A 24,604-nucleotide genomic window follows, 5' to 3' on the forward strand; every position below is an offset into this window, starting at 1 on the left:
TCCTGAAGCCTCTGAATCCGAGCCTTGAGGGGGGGTTGTGCTTCCACAGAAGGAGCCCCCCCTCTAGAGTGTCCCCAGTTAGCCGCAGACTCCGGGTTTCTTTGGTTTTCTTCTTCCCGCCTTCACTCTTTCTTGCAGGCTCATCAGTGTCTGCGCGATTTCTCTCCGTTCACCTGAAGTTCCCGTTTCCGACCACTGGAGGGCGGCGCTGCGCTGTGAATCACAAATTGGAAAACTGCATTTTCAGATCGGTGTCTGCTCCGCGCGCTGAGCCGGAAGAGCATTTCACGCTGGAAACCAGCGCGAACGAGCCCCGCGGCGCGCATGTGCGCCGCCATTTTGATCGACCTTCTCCTCTGCTTCTTTTCTTGCTGCTGGGCCTGTTTATCAATCTCTCCTAATCCTCCCCATCTGATCGTTATCACAACGATCAAACCCTCATTTAAGCCTTTTTTAATCACTGTGTGTCTTTCTGTCTGTGTATTTTATGTTTCTGTCTGTTTTTTTTTTTTTACTTTTTCGTGACTTTTTGTACTTTGCTTTTAATTTTTTGTTTTCCCTTTTTTTTGGTGTGACTGACCGCCTCCTTTTGTTCCACTTCCTTCCTTTCTGCTGTATTTTAGTATCCCCCATGGCAGAAGCAGGCAGCAGAAGGAGGCGCGACAGTGCCTCACGCACACCCTGCGGGCGCCGGCGCCGTTCCGGAGTGCAGCCTCGCCCCATTTATACTGAGGCGGAGTTGGCCGCCCTGATTTTTTGGGTTCAGCGTCACCTCCCCGCCATGCTGGCAGCAGGTGGCAGGCCTGGGAGTGGGTACCCCCTGCGGCAGCGTCGGCTGCTTTGGGGGAAAGTGCGTCGCTGCGTGCGTGGCAGCACAGGGTCGCCGCGCACAACACAGCAGCTGAAGCACCGCTGGGCGGACATTGTTAACCGGGAACAGGACGTGCTCGACCTTCTAGGTGTCGAGGTAGAGGGGTTCGGTGAGTAATAATTATTTTTGGTTTTCTAAAAAATCTATTTTTTTTTCAAATACCATGCAGCTCACACTCACAGGGAAGTTAAGTTACACTACGTGATGTGATTGACTCATATATATATCTTTTTTTTTTATTAAAAATAAATATAATAAATATATTTCACACTGGTTAGGCGTGCATGCACAATGTGAGTGAGTATAGATCAAAATAAACATATATTCTGTTACATTGTATGTACCTCTACTATGCTTAATGTTTTGTATTTCATCGTCTTTTTATCTCGTAAAGCGCTCTGTTTACCCGCATGGGTCTAGTTCGCGCTATATACATTTTTTCAAATAAACAAGAATATATATGTGTGTGTGTATATATATATATAGTCAATTTCAGGATGCACTGGGGCGAGGAAAAACACAGGAAGCCTCTTTATGAAGGTGCAATTATTTATTCGAAATCCTGCCGGCAGTCACCCCATGAGAACTGACATCCTTTGCCTCAGCCAGACGCGTTTCAGGACATGGAAAACAAAAAATCATCAATGAGTATGTAACCTTGGCGGGCTGGTAATAAGAATTAGACTCGGTAGACGTCTTTCTGTGCTTAATGCTTGATTTATTGTGTGGTAGATACTGGGGTCTTTATTGCAGGTAAGGAAATGATGAATGGGAAGAACAAATAAGTCTCTTGTCGAGCTCCCTCTTCACGTCTTCCCTTTTCCTTTCAGGTTCACCGAGCGAGCCCACAACGTCTTGGGGAGTGTCAGTTGTGAAAATAGAGGATATGCCAGGTAAGATAAGTGTTTTTCACTTATGTCTCACTTTTAGGTATAGAACAATTTAACACCTTGCATGCTCATGACGAGCTCAGATCGTCATGAGGCACGGTGCTCCTGTGCTCATGACGAGCTGAGCTTGTCATGAGCCGTGGAACGCTCACACGCGGGGATAATTCCCCAGCTGTGCTGAACGTTCCATAAAAAATGGTACGGCTTTGACGAGCTGAGGTCGTCATGAGCACAGGAGCACTGTGCCTCATGACGAGCTGAGCTCTTCATGAGCATGGGGGCGCTGTGCGCGCCCCCTGCCCCCTAGCACAGCGGGGGATTTACCACCGCAGCGAAGGGGTTAAGTGCTGTAGATTGGTACCGGGATGCAAACACCCGTGCCCGTAGAATACTGAGCTTCCTGTGTGCTCCACGTCACCTGTGCCCGATATCGTAACAAAGAGAAAAAACACAAAGTCAAAGTCAAATACAGCTTTATTCGACTGCTATTTCATACAATCATGAAAGCACAAATTAAAAACATGTAAAACACAAAACTAATGCTTAGAGCAGCCAGCGAGAACCACGCTTCCAGTCTGCTGCTTTCCTTAGGGTATCTTTCCTTTTCCTCCTATTTCTTTAAATAGAAGGAGTCAAGGAACGAAAAGGAAAGAAATTAAGAAAGAGAAGATGAGCGTAAGATCTCTTTGGTGTTCTAATCTCACACCGTTGATTCAAACAATCGTTCTGCCTCGTGGGTAGATTCAAGTGAGGAAAAGGAATGGTTTACCCAAGTACTTGTGACCCAGAAGAAAGGCCGGAACCACCCTTCCTACCCCGTTTGCCACCCTCCCCTCGGCCAAAGATACAACCGCATACTTGGCTGAGCCACGTCTCTCCAGAAACGTGGCGGTACTTTGGGCCAGTCGCGGGACTCTTCTTGGCGGCTGCAATTCTTCCACATCTCTGTAGGCTGTCTGTCAGCCGGGACCTCCAGATCTCTGTCTCGGGTTTCCCTTTTCCCGATCGCTCGGAGTGCCGCGTTACGGAGTGGTGGAAACCCTGCGGATTCTTGATTCTCCAGCTGCTACTCAGGAAATAGGTGGGTTTCGGCGGCGTTCCTTCCTCTCCTGAATGGTCTGTTAACTCCTTTCTGTCTCCTTCGTGCAAATCTCTCTCCTGGGATTTCGCCAACCAACTTTCTTCAGGTTTTGAGGATTTAAAAAGCCCTTCCTTACTGTCCATTGGTGGATCAGGTGTCACGTGGGGATCCACGCTGGTGACGTTGGAGCCGACCTGTGCTCGGACTTTCCGTTTCCTTGGCGCGTTGTCTAAGGCGGTGGGCTGCAGGGAAGAAGGAGAGCAAGCAGAGAATATGCCAGAGGATGGGTTCTTCATCCTCTGGCTCTATCTCCCCTTCACAGAGTAATTATAAAGTAATGTCTGGCTAATGCCATTAAACGCCAAGGCTATAAACAGAAAGTTCCCTTATACTGCAATGTTCCGCGTCGTATCTTTTGCCTTGCATAAAAACCATGTGGTTCAAGGCCTCCACAGCATCAAATACGCTTAAAATGTCTATAAATATAGTCAGACAAAGCTTGAAACTATTGGTTTCATTTTCTTAGAGAAAAGCACTTAAACATGGCTAATTAAACAGCAATGCCACCTTTCCTACTCGTCTTTAACTTCGAGGGAAAACTCTGTCGTCATACTTCCAATAAGTATTGAGCACTGTTCTCAGTCTCCTAGTTTCATTTCCAATTGGAATACTCGCAAGGAAGGCAGCACACAACTGAGCGAAAGTTTATGTGTCCGGTTTGATATGATCCTCCCCTGGCCTCCCCACTCGGGAAGCGCCTATATGGCGGTGCCCAGCTCCAAGCACGGGTGGCAATCCTAGGGTGAGGTCCAGGCTAATGGGGAGGATCCACGGTCCCTTCCAAGGGACTCCTCACCGCAACCCTCTTTTCTGATATATATGTATATATAACATATAGCGTAGATGTATAGGTAATGATGTATCTTTGCAACAATTAAGTACATGGGCCCGCTGGTGCAAAAAGGAATTTTTATTCAAGAGCGTGGTAATACCACTTCTATGCTGATGCAACTAGTTTCAAGTGGTTATTTTAGTGTGTGACACGCACCTAAATACATTCACTTTACAATTGCATCAGAGAGTGCGTGCAGTGGTGAGTGTCCGCTGTCCGTCTTTTGAAAGAAGTGGGCATGCGATGTAGTAATACACCAACGTTTATTTGTGATCTATGTTATACACTTTGCTGAGAGCATCGGGGTACAGACTTATTAACACCTTCACTGCGGCGGCTATTCCGCCGCAGTGCTAAGGGTTTGGGGCGGCCGCGCGGCGGCCGCATGCTGGTGACGGAACCGCTCCGTCACCAGCGTCGGTTGAGCTGTGCTCGTGACGGAGCGGTTCCGTCACGGCCCGCCCCGCTCAATAGAACCCTCAGCGCAGGCGCGGAATTCACGCCGCGCATGAGCGTTCTATCGAGCTGGGCGGGCCATGACGGAACCGCTCCGTCATCAGCACAGCTCAACCGACGCTGATGACGGAGCGGTTCCGTCATCAGCGCCGAAGGGGTTAAAATGTGTTGCATGCGGTGTGGGACATCAAGACAATTTGATGCGCTGCGTCAAAGGGAGAGGTCGGGAATGCAACATTTATTAATTTATCAAGATATGTTGCATTCCTGCTGTCACTGCCTACTGCGCCAATGCAGGCACCCTTGCACCATGGTGCCACATACATTACACGGCAACCTGGATTATTTGTGCAGGAAGACGACATCTCACAGCACATAAGCAATCCTTATAGGCAAGGTCAATATAAATAAAAAAATAAAATAAAAGCAGTACTTGTATGGCGCACAAATCACCCCCGAAGGGGTCTCTAGGCGCTGGGGGCCGTTGGGAAGATTCAGCGAGCTATTGCCCAAAGTCGCATGGTGCTGGGCAGATCTCTGCCGCCGGAGCCGGGGATCGAACCGTGATCCCTAGCGTCCAGCGCCAGCCGCCCTGGCCGCAGCGCCGCACCTCTCCCATAAACATCAAACCCCTGGTAAATCTGGACCCCGGCCTGCGCTGGGAGGGAGCAGCGGTGCGTGTGTCGGGCTCTGCCTGACAGGAGCGCGTTGCACCAAAGAGGTGCACATCAAATGAAGGATTCTGTCTGGATTCTGAATCTGATCCAGCTAGAGCTAGCCAGGTTTTTCTGCTCTTTTAGTAATCTCCCCCCTCCCTCTGTTCTACGTCTTGTGGTACGGTAAGACAAAGAGAACAGATTTTTGGTACCGTGAGGACGATAGTAGGTCCAAGTAAGTTATTATATTCACCACACATTTTGAAAAGGCTTTCTTGCTCCAACAGTAAAAAGAGAGCGACCATGTTCGTGCCCCCCTCAATGATGTCCTATAATTTATAAATGATGCCAGCAGTTTCCACGACAGTGCAGCATGGCAGGGAAAGGATCAGACCCCACTGCATCTGCCAACCAAGACCATCTGTCCCTCATTGAGCATTCCACTCCCTCACTGCACTTCACTCTCATGTTATGTTATGTTATGTTAAATTGGGTTTTGTAAAGCGCTCACCTACTCAAGAAGAGTGTCCCGGCGCTATAGACCAAAAGGCACAGAGCAGGAGAGGGTAGCAAGCTTACTGTCCGAATAGCCATGTCTTGAGATCTTTCCTAAAGGCTAAAAGATTATCGGTCTTCTGTAAGGACAGGGGCAGGGCATTCCACAATTGGGGAGCAAGACGTTTAAAAGAGCGTCCACCAATGCGCGCTCGCCTGATTGTCGGGACAGTAGCAAAGGCCAGTGAAGAGGACCGAAGCGACCTAGGAGGCTGATAGCAGTTCAATCTTTTCCTGATATATCTGGCGCCAGTGCCATAGAGAGCTTTGAAAGCTAAAGTTAGCGTTTTAAAAATGACGCCTTTACGAACCGGAAGTCAATGGAGGGCCTTTAACCCCTTCCATGCTCATGACGGAACGGTTCCATCATCAGCGTCGGTGCTCCGGTGCTGATGACGGAACATTTCCGTCATGAGTCAATGTGATTTATGACCCTTCAGCACTGCAGCGAAATTCGCGTAGCACTGAAGAGGTTAAAAGGACTGTCGTGCTAGATCTTCGATGAAGACCGAAAATTGCTCGTGCAGCAAAATTTTGCACAATTTGCAGACGGGACAGAAGATATTCAGGAAGGCCCAGGTATAACACATTGGCATAGTCCAAACGCGAACCGATCAGCGCCTGCACAATGATTCTCCTATGGGCTAAGGATAATAGCGGTAGAAACCTCCTGAGCATTTTTAAGAGCCCAAAGCACTGACCCACTAAGCCAAGGATCTGTGGCTTAAAAGTGAGACCATTGTCCACCTTCACTCCCGGATTCTTGGCCGCAGAGGAGGCCAAGAATCATCAACATAGCTCTGTCCTTCCATTAGGAGAAAAAAGTTTTTAGTTAACTTAACTAACATATCTACCAATAAACCTCTTAAAGTGATCATTTCGATAGACGATACTACTAATCGAACTGTAGTGAGGTGTTTCTTTTGTACGTTGTACAAAATATTAATTACTTAGGTGGCAAATCTGGTGTCTAAAATGGGTAATATATTTCTTCTAGATGCGCAGACCACCAGTGAAGGAGCCAGTGCCAGCCAGGAGGCAGCATGGTGTGTGAAGGAAGAGGTCGAGGCGGTTGAAGTGGGAGGAGTCCCAGCAGTGGCAGGGACGAGTGGTAAGTCACATCACTTGATTTTTAAAAAATAAGGGCATCAAAATGTACAAATTTGAAAACGTATACAAAAGAGGCACAGGAAAGTGCAGCATGCATCAGTATAAATACAGATAAATGCATCCATCCTAAAATAATAATAAACTCTAGGATTGACAATTCCTGGCCAACCATTACCTCGAACTACCAGTCTCTTAAAAGGGTCCTAAATACGTTTTAATCTTGTTCTATACTGATCATTATTAAAAAGAATTGACATTTCATGCTGGCAAATATTTAAAAATTCCTGCCACCACATCTTGGGGTCAAGAGCTCTAGCTAGTAACCAATGCCGTGCCAAGGCCAACCTACCCAGGGAGATAGCAAAAAAGTTGATCCCGGCTACTGCTGGTGGAATCCGAGGGGATTGCCCAAGTATTATCAACTTAAAGTCCCATCAGCAATCAATAAGAAATAAATCATTCTATTTCTGAAAAATAGAATCCCAATATCCCTATAAGCCAATACAAGGAGCAAATATATGAACTGTACCAGCTCCGCCAACTCCACATCGAAAACATCGACTATCCTGCCGTATCATCATTTTGTTTACCTGGTGTGGGGTATAATATAAATCGTTCAAAAACTTAAAGTGATGAGCCTCAACTCGAGACACATTCAGGACTACATGTATCACTGCTTTGGATTTCCATGGGCGTCACCAGAACCCTCAGAGTAGCACTGCATTTCTCAGCCCTGAATGGACATACATCGAGTCCCCCTTCAAACTCTGCTCCAAGAATAACTTTATAAGACAAACCTATATTCCCCATGTGAGCCAAGTCCAGAAGTAACTCAAGGATTTCATTCTGTGCACAATTTATCTCTCCCACTTCCAAGCCCAGCAGAAAATGATGACGTTGGAGAAAGAATCATCCTTAGACAGTTATCCTAATTTACAGAGTTCCATCTTCCCCCAATGGCTGAGCGCACTTTCATGATTGGATAATGGGAGATTCGGATTAAACCCCAATAACGTTTATTGATTGTACTGGGCAATACCATGAAGTACGTTTTTGAAATAGATACACATTTGATAATAGCCCCTTAGAGTCTTGAACCTAGTCTACGTAAAGTAAACCGTATGGATGATGCCTGTACAGCCCTGTCAAGTACCACGCATCATAAATTTGACTAACGCATTTTAGTGTGGTGACCCTGTGCCTCATGGGAACAGTCCAGCCCGAACTGTAAATCCAGGTCCACCCTGGACCGTAAACAAGCATCCTAGGACCGGTTTCGGAGTTTCACCCTTCTTCAGCCAAGATAGCTTGATTCCAGTGGCACAGTGTGCCCAGAACCCACGTCTGGGCATACCTGGCGCACTTAGGGCGAGAAAGCAAAAGAGACACTATTGATGGACGGAATGCAGAACAAATCTAAACATTCACCCCCAGTCAAGAGTTCTGGGTTAAATCCATCATTCTTTTGCTCAGCATACCACCCCAGTTTAGACCTGGCCATATGCAAATCAGTTTTGACCCTGTGCCTCATGGGAACAGTACAGCTCGAAATGCCAAGCCAGGCCCTCCTTGGAGCGGAAACAAGCACCCTGGGACCGGTTTCCGGGTGGACTGGGTGAATGTATGACTTTGTTCTGCATTCTGTCCATCCATTGTTGTTTTTGCATTTGTCACCCTGAGTGGGACGGGTATGCTCAGACGTGAGTCCCGTGCTCTCCATGTCACTGGAATCAAGCTATCCTGGCTGATGAGGGCTGAAAGCCCGAAACCGGTCCTAGGATGCTTGATTCCACTCCAGGGAAGGCATGGCTTGTCAGTTCGGGCTCGACTGTTCCCATGAGGCACAGGGTCAAGACTGATTTGCAAATGGCTTGGTTCAAACTGGAATAGCATGGTGAGCAAAAAAACGATGGATTTCGGCCCAGATCTCTGTACTGGGGGGAATGTATGATTGCATTCTGTCCATCAATTGTTGCTTTTGCATTTGTACTATCTTGAAAAGGCACAGGCGAGAGCCTGTAACTTGTCGATGACCTGAACTGGCAGCTGTGACTAAGGATTCTGTAGACTGTCAGATCTTTAATGCAGCACTGAGCCCCCGAAGTCGAGAGCACAAAACCAGCACTTGTTCAGGCGATTGGCAATTTAGCAGAACCCTGAAGTCCAGAAAGTTGGAAAGTGGCCTGTCCAGTAGGGGCAAGCAATCAGTGCTCATAGAGTGATGTATGCAGTTGTATGGGTGACGTATACCTATGAAATGTTATAGGCAGTACTGGTACTTAATATCTACAGTACCTAGTCGCTCCTCCGAAGTGCAGCTGTTCTCCCAATAAATGTATTACAGCAGGGCTGAGAAGTGTAGATATTCTCCCTTTTAGCCCCTTCCATGCGGGGCTGTTTCTCCCGCTGTGCTGGGGGGCGGGGGGTGGGTGGGGGGGTGGGGTGGGGCGCGCACAGCGCTCCCATGCTCATGACGAGGTCAGCTCGTCATGAGCTCCGGCGCTCCGGTGCTCATGACGAGCTGAGCTCGTCATGGTCACACCCTTTCCAATGGAACGCTCAGCACTGCAGGGCAATCAGCCCAGCATGCGAGCGTTCTACGGAACGGGCGCGGTCCTCGTCATGAGCACCGGAGCGCCGTAGCTCATGATGAGCTGAACTCGTCTTGAGCGCTGAAGGGGTTAAATTAAAGTAGTGTAGGCACTAGTACTGGACACGACCTGCCCAGTTAAAGCAATAGTTTACAGGAAGAAGTTTGGTTTTAATGATCACGCTGGTAAGCTTTTGGAGCATGGAATGGTAATTTTACACTGAGTGGAGCGGTGTCAATGATGTGCGGTACTGCGGTGCGAGCAGGTGTAAAGGGTAGATGAGAGGAGATTATGCTAGTGTATGAGAGTGTTTTGGAGGAGTATGTGTATGGGAGAAATCCAAAGAAGGATGTGGTACCTGTTGAAGAGGACTGCCCTTCCATTTCTGGTACTTTGCAGCAGGTTAAGATAATCTTAAAGTTTCTCGTTGCCTAAATGGGTGTAATTTCTGATATTTATGTGTTTCACTCGTCTCTGTTGCTTGATTTTGCCTTGACGAAAGTGTCACTCTTAGTCATTGAATGTCACTCATAATAACATTGGCTCTAGATACAAACTAAAAAGTTGTGGTGATAACGGACACCCTTGCCAGGTGCCTCCAGTGATTTCAATAGGGTCGGATAATTTACTGCAACAGAGGATCCTTGCTGTTAACCCCCTGTAAAATGACTTCATCTGAGTAAAAATCCCAAGTCAAACCCTGAGTTGGCCATAGTCGTCCATAGAATTTGCCATCAGACCTGGTCGAATGCCTTTTCAGCATCTAACAAAATCATCCCTATAGGGGCGTCCTCAACAGACACCACCTTACAGGGTGGTTATAGCCATGTTCACATGAGGCCGTGTCCCGCCCCAGGATAAACCTGTGTTGTACAGGGTCTACCAGATCGATGATCGTTGTAGATAATCTGTTGGCCAGTATTCTTTTATAGATCGAAGAGTCTGTACTGATTGAAGACACTGGCCGATAGGAACCACAGCTCGTGGGACCCTTCCCTTGCTTAGGAAAGATAACTATTTAAGTCTCACTCCATGAACGGGGGACTTGACTAAGGAAGTCTGAGAATGGAAGAGATCTCTGAGGACAGTACCCCAGAGAAGATTTCCTAAAATTTTAGCCGAATCTGATCCATCCCACAAGCCACCCCATTTGCGTGTGACTAATGGCTAATTCAACCTCTGCTAGAGAGATGCGTTAATCTAACTATCTAACTTGTCAAACTGTCCACGATTCCGTTTATGGTCATAGAATTCTTCTATATATTTGTTGACATCCTCAGTGGAGATGACACAATCCTCTATATAGAGATTTTGGCAAACAACCCCCCCCCCCCCCCCCCAAATTCCTGCCTGCTCTACAATTAACTCACCCCATTTGTTAACAATCCCCCAAATTAGATTATTACTAACCCATATCCCTAAGCTTAAATGCAAGTAGACTGCCGATCTCCTCTCTGTTCTCAAATATAACAGTTGCTTTGCCTGGACCTTTTTTTTAACTCTGTTCCATATGTTTTTCTTGAGTGTTGCCCGCAAGATCTGCAGCTGCTCAAAAGTCACTGTGGCCCCTTGTCAGTCTTGCTTTGTGATCCTTTGAAACAATCTATCTTCAAGCAAAATAAGAGAGTTTCGCATCTGAGATTCCTCTATTCACATCTTTTTCTGTTGGTGTGTCGGGTAGGTCAATGTCTGCCCCCTGCAGAAGGCTTTGAATGAGTCCCAAACCATAGTTGTGGATGCAGAACCAACATTAATGTCATCTGGGGTCCCTACTCATAGCTAGAACATATCCCTCTTCTACCAGCAACTTCCGATCGAAGGATCGGGTGCTTGGCTCGGCAAACTGATGAAGCAGATCTGAACCAAAGCAGAGTTGACAGTGAGTTATGATCCGATATTATGTGTGGATTCATACAAATACTAACACAGTCTTGTAGTGAGTAATTCACTAGAAACATATCAAGCCTAGACGAGGACCTCTGTGATGATGAATAGAAGGTGAAACCTGGGTCCCATGATCTACAATCTCGCCAAACCTCCACCAAGGTATAAGAGCAAATGATTTGCCTCAGTGCACCTCTGAGGTGCTTCTTACCCCCTTAGCCGATCATTGCGTTACCAGACTCCTTACACGTGGAATCTACCCCGGGGAAAGAGCAACATTAAACTCCCCGCATAGTACTAGTGGCTCAGGCCATTGATGCAGCTCAGCCAACAAGTAATAAAACACAGAAGTGTATCCTCCTTTTTGGACCACAGACAGTGAGTTGCAAGTCCCGTCTCCGAATTACTGTAATCAACCATCGACTACCTACGCCAGCCTTAGTTTTAACCACTGTCCTAGATTAATCTCTTGAATAAGTAATTGTTTGGTAATTCATCTATACTTTGAACATATTACATAGGTAAGCTCACCTTATTTAAGCTTAAGGATATCTATTAGACATATAATGTGCAACAACCAAGAATATTTAAAAAAAAACATATATTTATTTGATTAAATAGCGAAAGGGAAGGTGGGTTGCTTCGGGGAGGAATGTGTGAAGGAAGTGCTCAAGTGGAAGAAGGAAAGGAAAAAAGTTCCAAAGAATTCAAAGGTAATATTTACAATATTTTAGTGGGACTGATATCCTATAAACAGTCTTTATAAACCTAGCCAAACAACACGTAAAACATACAATTTCAATACATATACAAAGAGATAAATCTCCTATGCAGAATGGGGAAAAGGGACGATAAAATTGGTCCAGGTTCAGGGGGGAATTGCATCAACGTTTCGATCCGGCTTAATGGCAAATGAGGGAGTTTATAACCTCAGCCACGCGGATCTTACCCAGGACAGGGAACAGGAACGGGCAACCCTCAAGGTATTTCAGGGAGGGACTTGAACAGTGAAGACACCCGTAGTGAATCACAGTGTGGCCCAATATTTAAGGCAAGGGAAGACCGCCTGGTGCATCGCAGTTCCAAATTAGGAGGCGCTGGAGTAGTATAAACTGCCCAATATGTAGGCCCAATGGCGATTAAATCAGCCGTATCACACAAGCAATGCAGGTCAAAGATGAACAGACACTGTTGACAGCGCCGTATCACTCCCGGTATGGGATTTGAATTCACAGGGGATGTCAAGGCGTTAAACGACGTCCGCCGTGAGAATTGAATTCTCTTGCAGAAGATTTTCAACGTGGCTCCGATTTCCAGCGCGGCTCCGGAAGAGCGTGAACCGCCTCCCCTTACCTTGGCCCTGTCACCCCAACCACCTCCCACCCCACTATGCCACCCCTCCCCCCATCATTTGCCAGGGCCCTCAGCCATAACCAAAAAACATCAACCGCCCCAGATAGACCAGCAGCAACCACCAGGTTGGATGGTAACACCCCAACCATCGAAAATGTCACAAGACCAATGTCAATCAAAATAACCATTGTGACGCAGAAACAAACATGAAGTGTTGAGTGAGAGTATAGGAGGCTCAGAAGAAGATGGAGGCAAATAACAAACAGTATGCATAATTACTCTTAGGAGAAAGAGAATCAATAAGCCATAACACGTGCCAACTCCCATCTTCCGGAGTCATCAATTAGCGGAAGACCACACATTCAACAATTCCTTTTCTTTGCCATCATCCTGGCAGAAATATGTTCATCCCTCAAATCCAATCCAAAGATTGGCAGGTTCCAGCAATGAGACCGTAGCTCCTACTTTCTGTAAAGCAGTAATGAGCTAACAAACCTGCCAGCGACGTATCACAATTTCATGACAACAATCAGACCTCATGAAGATATTTATTCCACATGCTTTGCTAGGGGAAACTGGACGAGCCACTTGGCAGATGTGCTGAAAAATAAAATTCCCAATGTAAATTAGGATGGCCCTAGGGTAGTGGGCAGCTACCCCCTTGCTGGGTTGCCAAAGAGGGGAAAGAATGTGCCCTTTGAATCATGGAGTTCATAACCCAGTTGCTTAAGGCCAGAACCGCTTCTCTGAAGAGACGGACAATATAGCTTCTTGGAACGTCCCCCTCGCTAACCTCTGTGAGGCCCAAACCTCAGAGATTATTCCTCCTTGTTCGATTTCCCACATCTTCTAATTTATTCGGGAGACCATTCAACTTAAGCTCATGTTTCTGGTTGGTGGTTGCGTTCTCTTTCATTGTCACCTGTAGGGTAGCTAGGTGCACTTCCAGATTCCCAAGACGTGCATGAAGAATATTAATAATTTTGGACACCTTTCTGAGGACCACCTGCAGCTTTTAAAAAAAAAAAATTATTTAAAAAAAATGTTTATATTTCAATCCTAACATTCAGTTCCAATCTTACATGAATGACATTCTTTGACCGCACCAAAGTACATGTACACATTCTTGAACAATCCCCCCCTGGCACCTTACAGCATTCCCAGTGCTTCCACTCCTCGTGGGCAAATTTGTTCCATCAGTTCTTCCACCTTCCCCCGGGGCGCGGGTGGTATACAGAAGTTGCCTCTATAATGATTCCACTTGCTCCAGAACTTCCCCCACTTACTTGGGCATCCTCTGTTCGTATATACCACCTTTTCTGCCACCATGCACCAGTCCATATCTCTCATTTCCTTATGACGATCATTAGGGCCAATGTCGCCCTAGTTTGGTCTCCACGACTCAAGTCTGTTGCCTCCCACACATTCAGGAGACACCATTTATGTTTGCAACGTAACTCGTTTCCATACACTCCACTGAAACATTGAATTATTTTAGCCCAATACTCCTGAATTTTGGGGCCGGCCCGTAGTATGTGGAAGAATGTGCCCACCAAATTACAGCCCCTCCGGCAGGAAGCGTCCGTTATTTTCCCCATCTTTACTAGGGTGGTACTTGCAATATAGGCCCTGTGAAGTATTTTGAGTTGGACTAGATTAAACCAGGTCCGGATCGGCACTTCACGTGGAGATGCTATTGCCTCCTGTCAATCCTCATCCTGCCAGTCTGGAATATCTGTTTCCCATTTTACTTTTAACTGGGTTAGACTGTCCGGCGGATGGTTAATTTGTTTTTTATATGTTAGCGAGATCGCCTTTTTAGTTAGATGTTCCTCCAGTAACCTATTTTCGAGCGGGGATGATTCTGGAAGCGGGTCCCCCCAGGTAGGGCTGCTTGCAGAGCATGACAGAGAGGCCGATATCAAAATGCCTCCGAGGGAGCCAAATCATAGTCTTTCTGTAATCTAGTAAATGGCTGTATCTTCGTCCCCTCCACACATCCCGGACTATCCACACACCCACCAGATCCCACTTATCAAAGTCCTGCCTCTCCTTAAGTCTCTCTAGGAGGTGCAAGTCCCACAGTGGTGTTGCTTGTGTAACCTTATTTTTTCACCCCAACTCTCCCAGCGTCCCATGCCAGATCTGTACCATAAGCCCCGAGGGCGCTCTGAGGTGGAGCTTTTTAGGTGGAGTGTACAGCGCCCTGAGATACCCCGCCGGACCCAGGTTGACCACTTGCATCTTTAAGTGTTGTTATACGGTTCCCTGTTAGAAAGAAAGGGCTGAGTATTAGGACAGCATGGCGTCTGAATGTAGGGACTGAGCACCTCTGCACCATCAGAAACTGTTGGCTCAGCACCAGACTGGCTCACAGTGCCTCTTCCAAAACCCTAACCCTTCCGGAGTAACAGGAGATTTTGGCATCCTCGAACACCACCCTCTGAGCCCCACGGGAATCGTGGAAACAGATTTTACCCCTTTCAATTGGATAGGATCTGCAGCGCCAAGAGACCCTCACGGGTGAGTAGCACGCTATATAAACCCCTGATTGACTGATTGATAGTCATGCATGCCCTTAGAAGACATAAGAAGGAAACTAAGGAAGTTTTCAATATATTTAGTGAAACAATCACATTCTTGCATAGAGAGAATGAGCTGCAACTATTAGGCAGATGAAACACAGCAATGCAACCAGCATTATGAACATGGTGTAAAGAATAAACAATCCAACTCTGGCAGTCTATATCGTTTTCTACTAGGCGCTATTTCTACTCTGAGAGCGTAGTGGGTGTACCCTCTGCCTGATCTCTTAGGATAGCGTGATACTCCAGACCTGAATGACTTGCTCAGGAGTGGATTGGCAAGCCCTCTCTGCGGGATCAAGATTGAAGATCAGTTTTATCAGGGCTGCATATCAAGAACAGAGGTCGTTCCAGATCTGTTGTGGCTGGGGTGTCCACTTTGACCCGTAGAGGAACAGGGCACTGTTAATATAATAAAATCACGGTATCAGAAATACAGCTCTTACGCAATGATGTTGGAAGCTGTCTCCGAGCGGACCATGTAAGCAATAGGGTATCTTGCACTTTTCCTAGACGTGAACGAGGAGTACAGATTATGTAGCAGGAAAGGCTTCCTGAAAACAAGGAGCATATACTGCGGTTTCGCAGAAGAATATCATACAAGCAAATATGTAAAAACAATCTAGCTAAACAAAGTCTGCACAAATATATAAAATATTAAGCTCAACTGCGGGGCCAATGTGTGTTCAAGAGGGCATCACCACAGTATGCTGTCTTTAGCGAAAGAGAACCCTTTTTGTGTTCCTATCTATGTAGCTTCAGGAGATGATAAATAGTGACTAAAGTAGGGTGTCGGAAGCTGGCTTTTTGTATCGTGCACCAAAATGAGGTCCACTATGTAGAAAGTCCAGTCGACCCTTATTGGCTTACAGGGCCTAAATTAATAATCTCAAATGTTCTCTTTGTGGTAAACTTGGATGAGCAGTTTAGGCTTAGCACCTAACCGAAATATCTCTAGTTTCAACAAGATTAAAACGGGTGCATTTTTCATGCTTACCTGGGCCAAGGGCATGCAGTCCTCTCGGTGAGAAGACCTGACGTTGCCCTAGATGGACTGTTATACGGCTATGGGGAAGGCCCGTGGGAGCTGTCTGGGCACGGACGGGCTTGCCTTTGCTTTTGGCAAGTGCCTAAATAGCTCTTCATTCGGGATTGACGTGGCTTTGGTCCATCGCTCCATCGCTTTTCAGCCCGATAGAAGCAAAACAGGTGGGTAAACCAAAAGTCTAACTGGGGTCCAGCAATCCCCTCTCCAACTGCAGGTTTTCCTGCATTTGGAGAATACTTGCAAAGTAAGTACAAATACAAATGAATAAAGATAAAAGAAAATCATAAACGTATAAAAACAGGATCTGAGCCCTGAGCAATATGGCGGCCACATGAAAGGAGCCAGGCACCTCCTAAAAAGCACCAACAAGGAAGATAAAAGTGTGGGGTTCAATCAACCATAATCCCAGGCTGCGCGTACGTGCTGTGCAAGTGCCTAAATAGCCCGTCATGAGGGATGGGTGTGTCTTGTGGGCGTGACTTTGGTCCTTTGCTTTGCAGCACGATAGAATCAAAACGGGTGGGTAAAAACAAAGTCTAACGGGGGTCCAACTAGCCTGCCCTACAACTGCAGGCTCGCCTGCGTTTGGAAGAGAATACTGGTAAGGTAAGTACAAATACAAATTTCTACTCCTAGGCGGCATTAACTCCATATCTCCTATGCCGTCAGCATCTAACTCTGCCACCACCAAATCTGACATACTGCTGGAATTGGAGAAAGAAAAAAATGCTTCAGCTGACTCTTGCAGATCTGTATCTAAATTTTGAGTGGCCGTGGAAGCTGAATCATTAGGCCTAGCCCTGCTGTAGCACTGGCCCCCCAGGGTTGCATGGTTTTAGTCCAATCACATTAGGTTCATTGTTCTGCCCAGTCAATCCATCCTGGTTTGCGTGAATGTCAAGTTCAGTTTTATCTGAAAAGGAGCCACAAATCACAGGAGAACAAACAGGAAAGTTAAAGGAAGTGGAGAGAGAGGCACCTGCTGAGTCCAATGGAGAAGCTATATTGTTGGACAACCCCTGAAGGTCATTACTGATTACATCATTAGGCTTTTTGGGTGGTCTGTTAATGTCAAGTGGCCTCCTGGGACTGCCAGTTCCAACAATTGTACAGGATGTATATACTGGTCTATGGCCTTCTGGGAGGTGGCTGGTAGAGAATCAACAGCAGAGTCTGGGAGAGGATAGAATAATCCAGTGTCATTTGTTTCTCTCTCTACCCTCCTGGCACCCTACTGCCTCCCTCTAATTACGTATTTTCCTCATAAGGCTCAAGCCATATTCAACCAGAGGCACTAGCTTTAACTGTATTCAGGATCTTCTCCATACTCTTCACTCTCTCACCCACCTCCCTCATCATTGTCTTGGAAGAGGAGGAAATAATTTCCCCCAGTGCCAGGCCCTTTCAAGATGCACAGTGTAGACTAGAGTATAGACCAATATGCCCAAATACTCAAGAAAGCAGACAAACCAACTCAGCCAAATCAGTCACCACAGCTGCAATTTGTCATGGTTGAATATTCACACAGCCAAACTGGAAGGAGCAGGATCCACAGCTGACCACACTTTGTGAAATAGCCGAGCACACCCTTGAGGACCCCTTTGCAAGAAGACCAAAGCGGGATTAAACTTCACACAATACGTGCCATGAAAGACACCTAAATTGTCAAAGAACCTGTGAGGACACTGACCCCGCTGTGTGCTTCTACATCAGACCTCTCCCCTCACCTGTGCTGCCTTTGTCTTTCCATTTGGGTGAAAAGGATTAGAGATGCTGTGGTTTCGGTTGTCTTCCCTTGACGTAGCTTGCTGTTCACTTCATGTTGGCCCTGTGTGGCTGAAAAATACATTAATCCTGCCTCGCGCCTGTGGCCCCCTGCCATCACTGTCTCCGGCACCGTAAAAAATCGAGGTACATCTCAGGGGAAGCTTGAGAAGGCTTCAGTGCCTTCTCACATTCCCGACTCTTGCCGCCATCTTGCCATATCGCTTGCTTACAAATTAAGTATACTGTATTTGTTAAGCGAGTCAACTATCTCACCCATCATCATCATCAGCCCCCTGCCCATGGCATTTCACCATCTGTGACTTAACTGCAGCATGGTTCAATTGGGCACTGTAGTGCTGGCTTTTCAATGTGCGTCTGCTTTAGTTAATGCGTGATTACTAAGGCTGCAATGCATTACAAACTGAAAACAAGGTATGCTTCCCAGTGCCCACTCGTTACTTTTGTCCCGGCCTACCAAAACATTGAAAATTCCAGACTTTGTGTAGGCCACATTTTTCAGCCTAAGTGATTTATATTTCATGGCTTCCGCGACCGTTGAAATTCTTCCCTTTCGTCATTCGTCAGCCACAGTGACGGACCAAGCAGCGGCATAGCACATGATGATCAATGACACCCACTATTCTGTAGCTAAACCTCTACCTAGCTTAATCCCTCTAACTTACTTTGCAGTAGAGTAACCTTCCCTACTTCCAATTGAAGGTATATGTTGAAAATAATTTGTGGTGGAGGGCAAGGTCAGGGGGAAGGTGGGACTAAGTGCCTAATTTAGAGTTTGGTGGCTGGGATACTCTTTCACAAAACGTGCCAAATAAAATATATCCTGTTCCCTTCCCTGTAGAGTAGTGCATCATTTTGTCCAAGGATATCCGCTATACTTGACATGTGTGACATAGTATTTATCCACCTGCCCCTTGTAGTCATGGTAGAATTAAAAAGGCAGTTGGAGAAGAGCAGGGCCATTGGAATTAAAAGTTAATAAATTATCCATTAGAGCTGCCCCATAAACATGCTGCATACTGGAGAGCGTAGCGGACCTGGCACTAGCATGCCTCTATTACAGTTGTACATCAAGAATACTAATAATTGTGCTGCCTTACTCATTAATGAGAGACAATTATTGCACATAAAGTGTCTGTTTAGTTTCACTATGTAATCCGTTAACCCCTCGGCTGCGCCGCCGATTTTGCGGAGGTGCCGCACTTCCGCAAAACGGCTGGGGCCGCGTCGGCCATTGGCCGACGGCAGCACCAGCGAGGTAGTGCAGCCGTCGGCCAATGGCCGACGGCAGCATGGAAGTGGTTAAATGAAAAAAATGAATTACTTTTATTCTGGTGGTATCTGGCTTAATCCCTTTCAGTCAGTGATATTGTGTAATGCTAGTGTGCAGAAAACTTGGCCCTGTGACTAATCACATCAAACGTTCCAATGACCCTAGAGAACCAGCAATGCTCTGCTACTGTGCCACTATATAAACAACTGTTTGTACGGATCGAGACACTTTGTGTTTTTTAATTCCTTTTTCTTTCTTGATATAGCTACTCCTACTGCTGGAGGTCCGGCATCCCGACAGAAAATAGCCGCCAGGTTACGGTCCCAGAGGATAGAGGCCATTGCAGCAGAATATCGCAAGCTGATGGCTTTAGAAGAGCAAGAGGAGGAAGAGAAAGCACGTGCCTCCAGCCAGCCTAGCTCGCCGCCTCCATCCCAGTCATACCAACGCCAGCACCGCCGCCTCCGCCGCCTGCAGCCAGGATTCACCACTGCTAGTACCCAACAGTACCCAACCGCTTGTGCATCATCAACAACAGATCGCCTCCTCCGTCGTGTCCTACATGAGCTGGCTCTGATTCTTCTTGGCCAGCAGAACTTGGCTCAAGAGGTGGCAGACCTTCATGCCCGCCTGGATGCCCTCTAGGAAGTCCATTTTCAAAAGACCTGTTTTGTGTAGTTGGACTTTTGTTGTGGGTGGAGAGGTTGGGAATCGGAAAGGGAAAGGATAGGATGAGACATTGGGACTATTTGTTTAGGGAGAGGAGTGAGTCTGTTGCGGGTGGGTTTTCTTTGTAAACATAAAAGAATGTGTAGTTTGTTTCTTGCATATCACTCACGATCTGTCTTGTCTTTGCAATTAGCGCAGTTTCTGTTTTTTTAATGATAAAAACCTGCCCTCTGAACAGTCACATACTGTGTACATCCACTTTCCCCCAATCAATTAATCAGGATTTACATAGCACAGCTGTTCATCCGCAAGGGTTTCCAGGCACTGAGAGCCATCTGCTTGGGTGGAATCCGTTGAACAACCAGATCTGAAGTCTCTTTATGAATTCTTGAAGGGAGGGTGAGGTCCGGAGGGGAAGACTGCTCTAGGACTTCGCGGCAAGGTAGGAGAAGGAGCATCTTCCACTGTTGCTTTGACGGATGCTGGAGGTGTGAGCGAGGAGGGGGAGGTGGAGCCCAGGTGTCTCTAGTCTTGGTGGAAGTTCAGGCGGTGGTTGATGTATGCCGGTCCTTGATTGTGCAGGGCTTTGTAGGCGTGGGTCAGCATCTTGAATGGACATCTCTTGTGGATGGGGAGCCAGTGGAGTCTCTTGAGGTGAGGGGTGATGTGGGTCTGTTTGGGGAGGTCGAGGGTGAGTCAGGCCTCCAAGTTATGCATCATGTGCAGTCTCTAGGATGTGTGTGGTAATTCCTGTGTAGATTGTGCTGCTGTAGTCCAAGCAGCTATTGACGAGGACTTGAGTAATGGTACACCTAGTGCTGACTAGGAGCCATTTGAAGATCGTTTGGAGCATGCGAAGGGTGAGGAAGCTGAAGAAGGAGACTGCAAATTATCAAGCGGAAAGCCTGTTCTGGCTGAAGTACGGCCCAAACAGCATTAGAAGTGTGGAACCGTCCTCCACATCTTAAGAGTACACCCGTCAAGTTTTCGGCCATTACGACACAGCAGAGTGAATTCGAAAATGCTTGAAAATGTGCATTTTTTCAGCATTAACGCGACGTTCTTTATTGGGAATACATCTATCATTAAAGTTTGCTTTTGCCTGGATTGGTTCACACAGTGAGTTGTCCGTCTGCCCCTGCAATTTGTACGAAAATAGAACTTGTATCTCCAGAGGAGCATTTCTCCTTTCTGGATGCCCTGAAAAATCCGCCATGGGTGAAATGCATTGGCTGTATTTGCTTTTACCTTGAACATTTGAAATAAAATATCAAAAGTTCTAAGACTTCCTCTCGTTCTAAGTGCTTGTGTTTGGCATTTGTGCTGTATATACTCTGATTGCTTGTTTATGTTGCCTCTTAGAGCTTTCTGTTTGATGCCTAATATTTGTGGTTTATTGGTGGCAAACCATACTCTGGGGTGGGCAATTGTAAACTAGTTTTGGTGTCATTTTGAAGACGTGGACTACACAAGTCTGTGCTATAGTATGTTCCCCATGCCAACATTGTTAGTTTGATTTCGAGTATTTAATTCATTAAAACAATTGATACTTAGCTTACAAAATCCTTGAGTCAGGAGTCAGGAGTGGACTCAAGAAGTTTATCATTTACGCAACACACGGCCTGATTTAGAAATGTAAAGACTGTTACACTTTTGGTGTTTGTTTACTGACTCTTGCAGTGTAAGTTTACGTCTAGTAACTTTTCCATCAGTAACTTTAGGAGTAGTAACTTTGAGAGTAGTAAGTAATCCCTATCACTTTCTTTAAAAGAAGTTACTACTATTAGTTAGTTACTACTCGTACGGTTACTGCATGTAATGGTGAACCTCTGGTAAATCAGTCAAACTGCAAAAGTGAGCTTGCAGAAAAATGTCACCTTTACACTAGTACTACTACCTATAATGGAACACTGGGACAGACATTGTTCTAACTCTGCACCGTGTTGATGAATTGAATTATATATATCCCTTTCATGCCTGGGTGGGTAAGTGGGACTGGCGTGGACAATTGCTCATGAAAGAAGATTCTGCATTGAGTTGGTGTGGCTTTCACCACATCCACTGCACCAAGTGTGTGGTCTATTTGTGGTGCAAATTAAGTCATACCTCAATAAATCACACAGTCTGGGGGAAGAGGGCTAGGGGTTTGATAAATGGAGGGGAACTAGGAGTTGGGGAAAAGTGTGACAAAGACGAACTCTACACAACAACAATATTCTTCAGAGTGATGAGCAGCACATAATAATCATCATCAAATCTGTTGTAGAAGAAAAAAAAAGAATGAAATAATTCAGTTAAGAGCATTGCAAAAAGCCACAGAGAACCAAGTTATATCTAAATGCCGTCATCTAGGTTTGAAAAATTCAAATTATGGAGAAGTGAACCAACACAGATTTAAAAAATATGATTGTTAAAGAAACATGGTACTGTATTTAAATGTCAAAATTTGTGCAGTGGATCTGCATTCTTCTCGGAATGTTCGTCTTGGATGCCTGGCTGAACCGGACCGTTAATGTAAGCAGGAGTGTTATGGAGGTTTCGCCTTTTGTGCAGAAGAAGGGAAGGACTGTGGATTGTAAAACAGTAATGATATTGTATAGTCAAGGAGATGGACTGATGGTAAGCTTCTTAATGGACCAAGAGGCCGAGAAAGAGTGTAGGCAGCTGCAATCATGATGATTCATGTGCGATTAACTGAGAAGTGAGAGCAATTTTTACAATCAATCCCAGGCAAGTATCTGTGTCTTGCTGATCAATTTCTCAATTTTCATAACATTTAGGTGAGAACGTCCATCGTCTGACATGATGACATGCCTGTCTCTACGCTGAAGGCCTTCGTCTGCCTTTCATTGCGGGATCCCGCTATCAGTCAGACCGTTTTTTAGATGTAACATATCCATTGCACGCTAGAGACAGAATATCATCTGTCGTGGATATTCCTTATATTAGAAACTATATTGATACGAACCGAGAAGGTCGTCTACAGGATATCCTATTTTGATTCACTCCCACAGTGTTTCTATAAGGTCTTTTATTAGGTTTATCGGTTTATCAGTTTTTAACATTCACGGTTCAATACGAAGGAACGACTTAGCTGGTGGTATGCCCAATATCATTAGATAGCTATTTGGTGAAACTTAAGGATTTCATCCTATGATCCGTTATATATCCGGTGGCATTTTTCAGAATAGAACCGTGATCTATTAAAATACATGAAGTAAATTAGTGGCTTGTCCTGAAGAAGGCGTTTTGATTACGCCGAAACGCGCGTCGATAGAATACATAAAGCGTGCCACCTTTATACATTTTGTATATTTTATCAAATTGTAATGAAATGTGTATACCAATTTCTGTAATGCTGTATTAATGTTGGTTTCATTTTTATGTCCTTTTTTAATATGATTAAAAATAATGTGCCTTTTCACATGATTCTTGCTGTGCATTTTTCCCTCAAGTGTATTTAGATATATGAACTGATTAATTTAAATTGCCTAGGAAGTTTTTTCTCTCATATGCCTGTCTCTAGTCACAGCCCCCCCCCAAACCACAACCACTTTATTAGAGGAGTTTGACAATTGAGCTAGCACACTACTCAACATTTTCCAAATCAAGGCACCTCTTTCCAGTGAAGTCCACAGAGCTGAGTCGGGCTCTATGAATCATGTTGGTTTCTCTTTGAACTTGAAGTGGATAACTTCCTTTATCTGGCTATTGCGTAGTCCCACCTTGAGTCTGTGTGACTTCGAGTCCTGGCTCCGTCTTCATCCAAATGAGATTGAGAGAGATAGACCTGTAGTGCACTGCTGTAGACGAACAAGAAGAGCAAATTAAATTTGAGCATATTTTGTGCAGCTTGCATTTGTTAACTAAATTGACTGTTCTCTGAACAACCGGAAAAAAGAAGTACAACAAAGAGTAAAGCATGCAAGTAAATCTAGCTAAATTTAAAAGAAAGGGCCAACAATCACCTTCAGGCAGAATCACCTATCAGCCCCAAACATTGCAAATCATTGAAATCAAGTTTACAAATATTACTAGTTGCACAACGCCCTCACTGTCTGACCTCAGAATCAATCATCACCACTCACACTCACTCTATTGTACCAATCCAAGCACGGTGTTACACAATTGTCTGTTGTCGTATCTCCTGTTTTTCCCATGGAAGCAACACAATGGCAGCCTTGTAAACTAATGTTCTTGAGTGGGGCAGGCCAGCTAGAGAATGAAAATAAGGATAGGGATGGGACAGAGGCAGGCATTGTCTTCATGTCCTTTAGGCGAATGAGGAGGCTTCTTCTGTGCCCACTGGTCCAGCTCCCCCGCCATACATGTGAGTAAATGGTGGTTGCTGCATAATTCAGACAACTAATATATAATGTTCCTCTAGCAATATCCATTTTTTGGCAAAGAAGTTCTACAGTAGTCGGAAAGTTATTTGTGTCTACTCAGTCATGGAAGTAGAATTCGTCCCAGACACACTGGTTTCCGGACAGGCCAGATACTTTCTTGACGGCCTGCTGCGCTCTGGCCATTGGTGCATCTTCCCATACCAATAGACCAATGGGTTTGATCCAGGTCGACTTCTTTTAGGTCGTCTAGATAATCTTGCACTATCCTCTGAATGGTCATTGGTGCTGCCACTTGCTCGACCTCTGTTGCCTTCACCTCTGCACTTGCCTTAAGCCCCGTCACTTGGGACCAAGCCATTGCAGAGGTGTGGTCTGATTATTTTGTTGATGGTACTGTTGTTTGTGGTGTTGGCTGCTGTGAGACTACAGCACTGCCCCTTCTGGAGGCCGAAGGCTGCACACTAGAACCTCTGCCCGGGACTCTAGCATCCAGCCGTTCTTCTTCCAAGTGTCTCACTTGCTCAACAATCCACGTCTTGTATTGGGAAACATCCCC

The 24,604-nt window shown here is 45.8% G+C and overlaps 1 protein-coding gene across 1 annotated transcript; it reads left to right on the forward strand.

Moving 5' to 3' along the window:
• Positions 1-337: 337 nt before the first annotated feature.
• LOC144780876 (uncharacterized) lies at positions 338-23,123 on the forward strand. The gene is made up of 4 exons (XM_078659386.1): positions 338-980; positions 1,702-1,764; positions 6,399-6,512; positions 19,296-23,123. Exons 1-4 carry the CDS (start codon positions 488-490, stop codon positions 19,673-19,675), a joined length of 1,050 nt encoding a protein of 349 aa, XP_078515512.1. The 5' UTR covers positions 338-487; the 3' UTR covers positions 19,676-23,123.
• Positions 23,124-24,604: the final 1,481 nt, after the last annotated feature.

Source organism: Lissotriton helveticus, chromosome 9 (genome assembly GCF_964261635.1).
Source record: "Lissotriton helveticus chromosome 9, aLisHel1.1, whole genome shotgun sequence".
Lineage (NCBI taxonomy): Eukaryota > Metazoa > Chordata > Amphibia > Caudata > Salamandridae > Lissotriton > Lissotriton helveticus.

Bases quoted from the DNA above. Each gene is read 5' to 3' on its own strand.
- LOC144780876 (XM_078659386.1), top strand. From the start codon at position 488: ATGTTTCTGTCTGTTTTTTTTTTTTTACTTTTTCGTGACTTTTTGTAC. The intron at 981-1,701 runs GTGAGTAATAAT...TTTTCCTTTCAG, and splicing joins TGTCGAGGTAGAGGGGTTCG to GTTCACCGAGCGAGCCCACA. The intron at 1,765-6,398 runs GTAAGATAAGTG...TATTTCTTCTAG, and splicing joins GAAAATAGAGGATATGCCAG to ATGCGCAGACCACCAGTGAA.